The 12,612-nt window shown below is 44.6% G+C and overlaps 1 protein-coding gene across 1 annotated transcript; it reads right to left on the reverse strand.

The window, feature by feature from the left end:
* Positions 1–200: 200 nt before the first annotated feature.
* agr2 (anterior gradient 2) lies at positions 201–2,981 on the reverse strand. Its single transcript, XM_028597938.1, has 8 exons — positions 2,911–2,981; positions 2,358–2,479; positions 2,207–2,270; positions 2,075–2,127; positions 1,711–1,787; positions 1,059–1,122; positions 485–568; positions 201–399 (listed from the first exon to the last, which is right to left on the reverse strand). Exons 2-8 carry the CDS (start codon positions 2,464–2,466, stop codon positions 350–352), a joined length of 501 nt encoding a protein of 166 aa, XP_028453739.1. The 5' UTR covers positions 2,467–2,479; positions 2,911–2,981; the 3' UTR covers positions 201–349.
* Between the last annotated feature and the right edge of the window lie 9,631 nt (positions 2,982–12,612).

Raw genomic sequence — 12,612 nt, forward strand, 5'->3', positions numbered from 1 at the left:
CACTGAAAAATAGCTCTATATACTGAGGCTCCTCTTATATGGTGACTCTCAGTTTGTAGCAGCTCTAGCAGCAGTAGCTTTTACATTGAAGTCCTGTCATTCTTTTGTATATTATTCATGTTTTGGTATGTTGGTGAATGAAAAGGCAGACTATCTATCTTGTATGAACAGTTCCATATTTATTAAAAGACATTGTGGATGCACAGCAATAATAACAAAGTGAGGAATCAGCAAGTGGATTTGAGGAGAAAAGATGACCAGTGAATGAACTTTCCAGTGCGTATTGTCATGTGTAAACAGCAGCTTCCTGTCAGGTCAGCAGGGCCACACGGCGAGCTCGTCCTCACGCTCACAGCTCAGACTTCAGGAGCTTCTTAGCCGCCTCCATGTTGCGCTTCACTGAAGGGGGGAAGGCGAAAACATTTCCATAAATAAAGTGTTCCATAAACACAAACAGACCTCATGAGTTAGCTGTGGCACTTACACAGATCCACGTCGCTGGGTTCGTAGGCATACATGCGGTTGCTGTAGCGACCGTTGATGTCGGCCCTCACCGTCATCGTGGGGTCTGTAAAGACATCAGAAGGACTGGCTGAGCACCAGCTGGATAATATAACTTGCAAAAAGCATCTTACAACCAAAAATAGCTTTCTATGTGAAAACTGAAATGTTCAGCCTCAGCCCAATGATGTAGCACTTGTAGCAGGAAACAGGAAGTGTTAGCAGAGTAAAGGTATAGTAAGCGATGTTAATCCAATACACTTTTTGTGAAATTCAGCAAATTTCTTCTCTCTATTTTATGTGTGCGTGGAAAAGAAATCTGGTGTTCCTTCACAGCCCTGGCTGTGTAAATGGAAAAATCAACATAAAGGTGCACAAGAGCCACAAAGCACAAGACGAGTTGGCAGAGAAACAGCAAAAGAGGACTGAAGAATACAAATTAAAAAATAATAAATAAAATAATAACTGATTCGGAACTAATTCACGCGGCATCGCTTACTGCACCTTTAGCATGTGAACAGGGAACAGAAAGAGTTGTGTTAGGGGGTAGCTCTTACCGACAAAAATGATTCTGGGAACATACTGTCCATCAGGAGAGAGATGTTTGTCTGTGGTTTCATACTGGAGGCGAGAAAAGGAACAACACATGGTCAGACATATCACAGTGGGAACCATGCCAGCTCAGAGCACTGGCCCTAAAACCTACTGTCTGATCCCCATGGAGCCCACAGGGACACAGGAACAACACTAGTATTATTGGCATCAGAGATTTCTTGACTTTTGTACTGTATTTTTGTCCCAGCTGTCTTCACTAGCTTTAGGTGGGCGGGGCTACGTTTGGAAAAGGTGATGTCACACTTGTCTGTGCACCAATCCCAGTTAGTACAATAGAATGACAGCTGGAGAGTTTTTCACTTAAGTTGACTATCAAACTCTGGGCAAACAATAACTAAGCTGAACTTTAACTTGAATTGATGCGTGGTGAATATTTAACATTATAGAGACAAACAGGAAAATAAACCAATATTAATAAATTCATTATAATTAATTAATTAACTGATTAATATATAAATGTATTTATACATTGGTATAACACAAGGTTTTTAAAGGTTTTATACTTTTGAAAGCAGCTCAAACTTGTATACAGACTGGGTGGTATGCACCCTTAAGACGCCTCGTGGAGCCAGACTAAAAAGTCCTGTCACTCACCACCAGATTGAGTACGATGAAGTCCTCATCCAGCATCTTCTGGAGCTTGTTGTCCTCAGAGAAAACCTTCTTCAGAGCTGCAGGAGAAACAGATTTTCATTTCTACAAATGCAATGCAAATGTGCAAACAAATGATTGCTGCTCCTCTGACAGTTTTTTTTTTTTTCAAATTCAATGAAAAGCTTTTATTTTCATTAGATAGTGAAGATGGACAGGAAAGGGGAGAGAGAGAGAGAGAGGGGAGGACTTAGCCTACATGAGGCGCACGCTTTATGAGCTAGACCTCGCCCCATTCGAAGAAACACTTTGTCTCTGCATGAGGATTCTAACGAGGGAAATAAGAGAAGTCAGGAGTGGGCCTTACCCTGGCTGTGTGGGCAGTCATCCAGGTGAAACAGGACCATCAGGGGCTTGTTTCTAAAACACAAATCAGCTTCAATTACATGTATTCATCATCTTTAATCACTGCCGTGATTAGTGTTTCAACAGGACTCACCGTGACCTGGACCAGTACAGAGCCTCCTCGTACGTCTGAGCCCAGATCAGCTGATCCCCCCAACCTGCACAGACACAGAGCCGTTAGAGAGAAGAGACAGTACTGACCCGCTGGACTTGTTAGGTGCTAGGTGCAGCTGATGCTCACAGACCTCGGGACAGAGTCTGAGGGATCCTCTTGCCAGATTTGGGGATGTATTTCCCGAAGGTGGAGGACACGGCCACCAGGACCAGGAGCGCCGACAATGCCGCTTTGATCATCTTTGTAGACTCACTGGAACATGAGGAACAGAATAAATGTTCAAACTCTGTGACCAATGAAGGAACAGTATCAAATGACGTCACATTTGGCAGGAATGCGAGAAAGGTAAACTTTCCCTTCCCTCTTAGGAGGAACAGGGTTGACCTGTATCCTTCAGCACTTCCTCCTACGGAAAACAAATTTGGTTGGCATTCTCGCCAGACCAGAAACAAGTGAAGAGAAAGAAAGAAAGAATCCAGTCGTTGGAAGAGCTGTTGGAATGTGGTGTACATTTCTGCCTACATTAACAAGTTCTTTCCTAGTTGTTGAAAGTTATTACAGAATAATGTATGGTTGGGATCAGAATCACAGACTTGATAAATACAGAAATAAAAATGACTTGACTGCAGTTACACAACAGTTATGGGGATTCCCCCGCAGTTGAACTATTGAGAGTGTCTTACCTGTTCCGACTGCTCAGTTGAGAGTGATCCAGGATCTGCTGCACCTGCACTCTCACCTGCCTGTATTTAAACAGCCGTTCCCCTGCGGGCCCCCCCCTCCATCTCCTCCCCCACCCCACCCAACCCCCCCCACCCCCACCCCTTAGGTAATTTGAGATTTCCGTGTGTATTGCCAAATAATGTAGTGTGGCTGCTAGGGGAACGATATAACAATATAATAAAACCAACTTTAAATTGAGATTTCATTCATAGTGTTTTTATCGATGTGCGTTTGCCAATGAGCTGCTCTCATCACACTTCTTCGAAGGAGCTTGGCGTTCAACCGTGCACGGATGCAAGAACGGCTCGTGCACGGCTAGAGACATAGACACCTGTTCTTTGGCATGTCCATTCATTCAATTCATCCATTCATTCGTTTCTATTCTATTCTATTCTACTCTATTCACCCTTTCTAACAGTGTGGACACTGTTACGGGTCTTTGACAAGCAGCTTGGCTGCGTCCGCAGCAGGCTGACGTGTGACGTGCTGAGACGCTGGCTCGGATCCAAGGACAGCTCAGCTCTAACTGAGGGGACGCCATCAGACAGAGGAGGATGATGATTTATCTTTTTATCTTTATGACACAAAGTATAACTGAATGTGTCTCTCCTACAAAGTCAACACAGATTGATGAAGATGAACTATGAGCATGTTTGGTTTAGAACCACAGCTGCAGTGAACTGTCAAACAGGACACATCCAGGCACATTAGCTTTTATGATAATTGATTGCAGTTTGTTTGCAGACAGTAGGTTTTTTTATTCTTTTAATTGGACTAGGCCTTACATTCTAATAAGACATGTTAATGATAACGATGAGAGCGTCTAGAGGACATTGACGTGTATTGTGCATGAGTTTATCTGGAAGCATCTCAACAGCGCTCTGAAGGGCAGCTTTGTTCAAGCCCAGCTCTGCATCCTGCTGCAGCTCTGCCGCCAACTGTCCACTAACGGTTACCGTCCACTCTAACGTCCACTCCAACTGTCCACTAACGGTTACCGTCCACTCTAACGTCCACTCCAACTGTCCACTAACGGTTACCGTCCACTCTAACGTCCACTCCAACTGTCCACTAACGGTTACCGTCCACTCTAACGTCCACTCCAACTGTCCACTAACGGTTACCGTCCACTCTAACGTCCACTCCAACTGTCCACTAACGGTTACTGTCCACTAACAGTTACCGTCCACTAAAACGTCCACTCCAACTGTCCACTAAAGGTTACTGTCCACTAACAGTTACTGTCCACTCTAACGTCCACTCCAACTGTCCACTAACGGTTACTGTCCACTAACGGTTACCGTCCACTCTAACGTCCACTCCAACTGTCCACTAACGGTTACTGTCCACTAACAGTTACCGTCCACTCTAACGTCCACTCCAACTGTCCACTAACGGTTACTGTCCACTCTAACGTCCACTCCAACTGTCCACTAACGGTTACTGTCCACTAACGGTTACCGTCCACTCTAACGTCCACTCCAACTGTCCACTAACGGTTACTGTCCACTAACAGTTACCGTCCACTCTAACGTCCACCCAACTGTCCACTAACGGTTACTGTCCACTCTAACGTCCACTCCAACTGTCCACTAACGGTTACTGTCCACTAACGGTTACCGTCCACTCTAACGTCCACTCCAACTGTCCACTAACGGTTACTGTCCACTAACAGTTACCGTCCACTCTAACGTCCACTCCAACTGTCCACTAACGGTTACCGTCCACTCTAACGTCCACTCCAACTGTCCACTAACGGTTACTGTCCACTAACGGTTACCGTCCACTCTAACGTCCACTCCAACTGTCCACTAAAGGTTACTGTCCACTCTAACGTCCACTCCAACTGTCCACTAACGGTTACTGTCCACTAACAGTTACCGTCCACTCTAACGTCCACTCCAACTGTCCACTAACGGTTACCATCCACTCTAACGTCCACTCCAACTGTCCACTAACGGTTACTGTCCACTAACGGTTACCGTCCACTCTAACGTCCACTCCAACTGTCCACTAAAGGTTACCGTCCACTCTAACGTCCACTCCAACTGTCCACTAACGGTTACCGTCCACTCTAACGTCCACTCCAACTGTCCACTAACGGTTACTGTCCACTAACGGTTACCGTCCACTCTAACGTCCACTCCAACTGTCCACTAACGGTTACGTCCACGCTAACGTCCACTCTAACTGTCCACTAACGGTTACCGTCCACTCTAACGTCCACTCTAACTGTCCACTAACGGTTACCGTCCACTCTAACGTCCACTCTAACTGTCCACTAACGGTTACTGTCCACTCTAACGTCCACTCCAACTGTCCACTAAAGGTTACTGTCCACTAACGGTTACTGTCCACTCTAACGTCCACTCCAACTGTCGACTAAAGGTTACTGTCCACTCTAACGTCCACTCCAACTGTCCACTAAAGGTTACTGTCCACTAACAACCACCGTCCACTCTAACGTCCACTCCAACTGTCCACTAACGGTTACCGTCCACTCTAACGTCCACTCCAACTGTCCACTAACGGTTACTGTCCACTAACAGTTACCGTCCACTCAAACGTCCACTCCAACTGTCCACTAACGGTTACCGTCCACTCTAACGTCCACTCCAACTGTCCACTAAAGGTTACTGTCCACTAACAGTTACCGTCCACTCTAACGTCCACTCCAACTGTCCACTAACGGTTACCGTCCACTCTAACGTCCACTCCAACTGTCCACTAACGGTTACTGTCCACTAACGGTTACCGTCCACTCTAACGTCCGCTCCAACTGTCCACTAACGGTTACCGTCCACTCTAACGTCCACTCCAACTGTCCACTAACGGTTACTGTCCACTCTAACGTCCACTCCAACTGTCCACTAAAGGTTACTGTCCACTAACAACCACCGTCCACTCTAACGTCCACTCCAACTGTCGACTAAAGGTTACTGTCCACTCTAACGTCCACTCCAACTGTCCACTAAAGGTTACTGTCCACTAACAACCACCGTCCACTCTAACGTCCACTCCAACTGTCCACTAACGGTTACCGTCCACTCTAACGTCCACTCCAACTGTCCACTAACGGTTACTGTCCACTAACAGTTACCGTCCACTCAAACGTCCACTCCAACTGTCCACTAACGGTTACCGTCCACTCTAACGTCCACTCCAACTGTCCACTAAAGGTTACTGTCCACTAACAGTTACCGTCCACTCTAACGTCCACTCCAACTGTCCACTAACGGTTACCGTCCACTCTAACGTCCACTCCAACTGTCCACTAACGGTTACTGTCCACTAACGGTTACTGTCCACTCTAACGTCCGCTCCAACTGTCCACTAACGGTTACCGTCCACTCTAACGTCCACTCCAACTGTCCACTAACGGTTACTGTCCACTCTAACGTCCACTCCAACTGTCCACTAACGGTTACCGTCCACTCTAACGTCCACTCTAACTGTCCACTAACGGTTACTGTCCACTAACGGTTACCGTCCACTCTAACGTCCACTCCAACTGTCCACTAAAGGTTACCGTCCACTCTAACGTCCACTCCAACTGTCCACTAACGGTTACCGTCCACTCTAACGTCCACTCCAACTGTCCACTAACGGTTACTGTCCACTCTAACGTCCACTCCAACTGTCCACTAACGGTTACTGTCCACTCTAACGTCCACTCCAACTGTCCACTAAAGGTTACTGTCCACTAACAGTTACCGTCCACTCAAACATCCACTCCAACTGTCCACTAAAGGTTACTGTCCACTAACAGTTACCGTCCACTCTAACGTCCACTCCAACTGTCCACTAACGGTTACCGTCCACTCTAACGTCCACTCCAACTGTCCACTAAAGGTTACTGTCCACTAACAGTTACCGTCCACTCAAACGTCCACTCCAACTGTCCACTAAAGGTAACTGTCCACTAACAGTTACCGTCCACTCTAACGTCCACTCCAACTGTCCACTAAAGGTTACTGTCCACTAACAACCACCGTCCACTCTAACGTCCACTCCAACTGTCCACTAACGGTTACTGTCCACTCCAACCGGCCACTCTAACGTCCACTCAACCATCCACTAATGCTAACCATCAACTCTAACCGTGCACTAACGCTTACCGTCCACGCTATCCGTCCACTAACTCTAACCATCAATTCTAACGATTCAATCCAACATTTTCTGGTTAGTGTTTTTGTTTAACTATCACAAACACATGATATTGCTTCTGATAAACTACCCGTTATGAAGAGTGTATACGTTGTAACAAGTAGTTTTAATAAATCATTTATGTCATATTAAGTCATTTGTAAGAAGGATACAAATTTTGGATTGCCAGGTAGGGGAAAACCATCCTCCAGCTAATGGACCTCTTGATAGTTTACTAACGAGTTATTAAACTTTATAACTGTGGACTTGATAGTTTACAAATAATAATAACAATAATAAATTGTATTTAAAGGTGCCTTTCTTGGCACTCAAGGACACCGTACAGGGATACATAAGACATTTAAAAGCAGCAAAAAATAAAAATAAAAATAAAAAAATAAAAAAATAAACAACAATAGAAACAACAGAAAGAGGCAGAGCAATTGACATCAAGTGGAAAAGGGTTTATTGGTGTTTTTTGCCCCCAAATATAAGAAATAGAAAGGTAGACAAGACTTGGATGTTACCATTAGAAAGGTTTTGCCATGAGTGTAACAAACAAACAAACTTTTTTTTTGGAAATGTCAGCATGTGAAAAGGTGAACATTGAAAGGGTGTTATGTGCAGCTGAATGGTTCCAGCGGCGGTCCACTGCTGTTGCTCATACTGTTACTTCCCTGGTTTCCTGCCGGCCTCTTCACTGTGGACTGTTTAATAAAAGTTTAAATGCCAAAAAACAATCAAGCCAAAAGTAGGCGCTGTTAGGACAGCCCTGTCCCACACCGTCCGTCCATCAATGAGTGAGCTTACAGGCTATGTTGTCCTGGCTGTGTGCCAGTCCAGGTCAGGAATGGGATCAGAAAGAATTATATTTATGACTTTATATCTCAATGTTTTTATCAAACAAACAGGAGGGGGGCACCCTGGTAGCTCACCTGGTAGAGCGTGCACCCCATGTACCAAGGCTCAATCCTTACTGCAGCAGCCCAGGGTTCAAGTTCGACATGTGGCCCTTTGCTGCATGTCTTCCCTTCTCTCTCCCCACTTTCCTGTCTACAACTGTCCTATCCATTAAATGTCCCCAAAAAAATCTATAAAGAAATAGAGACCTTTTTTAGGGAATATTTTCAGCAGCGGATTAATCAACATTTTGTGCATTGGTGAGTATGTGTGGCCGCAGTACAGTGTGTGGGGGATTCAGTCAGAATAAAGTACATTGTGTGTGTTCATGGTGCAACAGGGAGGCTCACTGATGAGTTTTTATGATCCATCAGAAACACACAGTACTCATTAGCAGATCTCACTTACGTCCCGCAAGGCTCAGTACTGGGCCCACTTTTATTCTCCAGTATGTTACCTGCACTCATTCACATCAGAATCAGAATCAGAAAACAGCACTTACTAGGAATTTGCCATGGTTGTTGGTGCATACATAAACAAATAAACCAATAAAATACAAATAACACATACTATTTAACATTAAGAAGAAGAAAAAGAGGCATGGATTAGTGCAAGATGTGCAAATGTTCAAGATATATAGAATGTGCAAAGGACAGGATGTCAGATTAGATTCAATGTCAGTGGGGGTCCGGGGGCCTTGGCAATGAGGCTGACTGCAGAGGGGAAGAAACTGTTTTTATGGCGTGAGGTTTTGGTTCTGATGGACTGCAGCCTCCTGCCAGAGGGGAGGGGTTCAAACAGTTTGTTGTACAGTTGTACTGTACGAAAACTTATGCCCAACAATTCATTTAATATCTTAGGAAATCATGTGACCGGTCGTTTGACAACCGGTTACATGACAGTTATGTTTAGCAATCTTTACAGGTAAATTTAGCTGAGAAAAGGTGACTTGGAGCTGGGCACAGAGCACCGAGAGGAAAAAAATATTGTGGTTTTGGTTAAAACAGCAATCTCCATGAGTATTACTCCCGGGACATGAACACCCATTTCCTGGGTGAAAGTCTTGTGTTTTCTCCTTAACTTCTTCCAGGACATGAACACCTGTTTCCTGGGTGAAAGTCTTGTGTTTTCTCCTTAACTTTTTCCAGGACATGAACACCCTTTTCCTGGGTGAAAGTCTTGTGTTTTCTCCTTAACTTCTTCCAGGACATGAACACCTGTTTCCTGGGTGAAAGTCTTGTGTTTTCTCCTTAACTTCTTCCAGGACATGAACACCCATTTCCTGGGTGAAAGTCTTGTGTTTTCTCCTTAACTTCTTCAGGACATGATCACCCATTTCCTGGGTGAAAGTCTTGTGTTTTCTCCTTAACTTCTTCAGGACATGATCACCTGTTTCCTGGGTGAAAGTTTTGTGTTTTCTCCTTAACTTCTTCCAGGACATGAACACCTGTTTCCTGGATGAAAGTCTTGTGTTTTCTCCTTAACTTCTTCCAGGACATGAACACCCATTTCCTGGGTGAAAGTCTTGTGTTTTCTCCTTAACTTCTTCCAGGACATGAACACCCATTTCCTGGGTGAAAGTCTTGTGTTTTCTCCTTAACTTCTTCAGGACATGATCACCTGTTTCCTGGGTGAAAGTTTTGTGTTTTCTCTTTAACTTCTTCCGGGACATGAACTCTGCTCCCCAGCTTGAAAGCCCTGTGTTTTAGGAGCCAAAAATGATAGATCTCATAGCAATTTAGAGCATTATCTCTATTTTTTCTATAGAGTTTCAGAGAAATCTGCCCTGCCATACAACTTCATCCTGATTTGTTTCAGCATCCACTGTGGAGAGGTCAAAGGTCATGGAGAAGTCACCTTTGAGACAGAGGTCTCCCCATACACCCCATCATCATAACCATCTCCATGACAACAGTGTGTTCATTCTGTTTCTAATGGCTACAGCATTCAGTCAAATGGTGCCTTGGTTTCAATCATATATCATATGAATTGCATTCCTCTGTAAGGCTTCTGTATTACATTCTTCCAGTAAAACGCTTGACAAACCAATTGTCCTAAAGAACAGAACAAATGACGGTTGGATGCTGTGTTAGCAGGATGTGGGAGCAGTCAGTGCTGAGGTGTCCTTAACCACCCCCCGCCCCCCCGTGTCCGTGTGTTGTCACAGCACCATGGTAAATATTTGAACTACAGGGCCGGGTGAAAGGCCGCTCCTGTAAACACTCAGTCCCGCCCTGATAACACGGATCTGACGCTGACCCGCTCCACACGCACTCTGCTATTGGCCGGCCCCGCTCAAATAGGATGCAACTTCCTGTTCAGAGTGAAGCAATATGCAGCAGCTTAGTGAACACCTGAACTCACCTCAGATAAAGCTGAGAAATACTAACACACAGTGTATTCACGTTGCTTTTCTCTTCGGATTCTTTCATGTCACATAGCAAGGATCTATTCCTTTGTGCAAAATAGAAAGAAAAAAGGAGGAGTCAAATTGAGAATATTGATCAGGTTAGGGGTTACTCTATTCTAAATGAACGAACGTTTGTCTTCGAAAGCCCTGATATAAACCACACTTCTCTGAGCTCCAGCTGGTTTGAGATGCACTGACAACCTCGCTGTTCGACGAGAGCAAACGCATGAAATAGATCACACTGTTTGGCATTTCCACTTTCTCTGAACAATCTTATATTTTCTCATATTTTGTTTTCACAATTTTCAACAGTGTGTTCTGTGGGGCTGATTGGTTGACTAAGAGAATAAGAGTCGACAGCCACATCGACAGCTCTGTCAGGCTGTAGGTAGGTACAGTGATGCTAACATGCAGTATCATGTGGCCCGTGGTCCAGTAGTTCAGTACCAGGACACTGCCTATGCTGGCTCCATTTGGACCAGCAGTCACAGGCCTGTTAGCTTGCTAACATTAGCTAATGGTCAGTAAACTCAGCACACAGCTCATAGACTGTACGGTACAGCTGAGGCTGATGAATGTCTTTCTCTCTTCTTAAAGCAAAGTGATGGATAGTTAACATGTAGACCTGATGGAAGCCAGAGGATCAGAAGAGTTCTCCCTGTTCATCCCGACAGGAACATCAAGGACGAACACCTTCCATCACACTCCAACGTTAGTTGAATGGTGGCCCTATGGACCGACAGACAGAGCCGCCATTGTAAATGGCATACAAGTTGCACGTTACACAACATACAAGAAACAGCTAAGGCCTCTGAATGTCCCTCCTTCATGTTTGCCTACGAGGAACAGCGTGTTTCAGCCCCTTAGTAGAATCATTCTCTGGCTAAACCTGCAGCACTGTCAAGTGTGGGACGGGACCAGCCAATCAGAACCAGTCAACAGATCATTACAACAAAGAGATTTTTATTTTGAGTCATCTGTATAGCTATTTATGTACATGAAAGCATCATTTTTGTATACAAATGCATTCCTAGATATTCACAACATGACGACGAAATGAGGACAAAGAATTCCAAGGGAGGAAAGGACAGAGTAACAAATCAGACAACTCAAGGGGGGGTGTGAAACTGAGCTGCAACATTAAGGAGTCCCTGTCCCTTAATGTTAATGTCATCTCCAACCAGCTGACTGACAGTGAGCCCTGAGGTCTGACATCACTAAGACACCTGTAGTGGGTCATCAGACCCTCACTTACATTTCAATCTAATGGACACATTTATGTGAAGTCCCTAGAGGATGAAGCCTTTCATTTTGGACACTTGTTGAGAGCCCCCCCATCAGGTTTGGAGCTCCACTGCTGGAGAGGTTCTAAGAATAGCATGTGCCAGTACTAGCACTGCCACTAGGCGGCGCTGTTTCCTTCTTTCAGACTGTGGACACAACACAAATACATGTACAACTAAACTAAATCCAACGAGTCCTGCACTAATAACTACATCTGTAAAGAATGTGTGTTTATGTTCATTCAAACTTATTTGGAGATGCAGTTTGTGCCGTTTCTTTTTTATTATTTTGCCGTAAGGTTGAATGTGTCTCCCCCTTCTTTTACAGTGGAGTGATCCCTTCAGGCCGGTGTGGAACGAGGCAAAGATTTAAAAAGCCACGGCATGTTAGAATTGTAAATATAGATCTGTATCTGTAATGTATGGACAGACACTGCATGCTGGAAAGGGCTTTTCCATTTCACCTGCTTGTTGATCTTTCAAATAAAACAGTACATTTATGTTCGGACATTTATTCAATAAACTGTGTACAAAAGAATTCAACGGAAAATATGACTGTATGAATGTGTATTCTGTATTCATAGAAACACATGAATACAAACATTTCATCATTCATCTTAAAAAAAGGGCCAACATTCTCAAGATTGCATCCAAAAAAAAAAAAAAAAAAAAAAAACATGAGGGAGCAACAAAAAACCATTACATTCTTACAGTCCCACAAGAGACGCACAGGTCATTGTTTTCACAGAAAACACTCAATATAGCTGACTCATGCTAAGATCCTGCTGGCTACAGACAGAGACCAGGAGACGGGACCGGGCCCAACCAGCCGTCTCTGAGCTGCTGACCACACAGGGAAAGCTCACACACACACGCACACACACACACACACACACACACACACACACACACACACACACACA

This window comes from Perca flavescens, chromosome 14, assembly GCF_004354835.1.
Source record: "Perca flavescens isolate YP-PL-M2 chromosome 14, PFLA_1.0, whole genome shotgun sequence".
NCBI classification, from domain to species: Eukaryota; Metazoa; Chordata; class Actinopteri; order Perciformes; family Percidae; genus Perca; species Perca flavescens.

What these genes read in the sequence shown, in the direction of transcription:
- agr2 (XM_028597938.1), bottom strand. Translation starts at nt 2,466, where the DNA reads ATGATCAAAGCGGCATTGTCGGCGCTCCTGGTCCTGGTGGCCGTGTCC. An exon ending in CCCTCAGACTCTGTCCCGAG is followed by an intron (nt 2,271 to 2,357) that starts GTCTGTGAGCAT and finishes GTGTCTGTGCAG; the next exon opens with GTTGGGGGGATCAGCTGATC. An exon ending in TCATCGTACTCAATCTGGTG is followed by an intron (nt 1,123 to 1,710) that starts GTGAGTGACAGG and finishes TCTCGCCTCCAG; the next exon opens with TATGAAACCACAGACAAACA.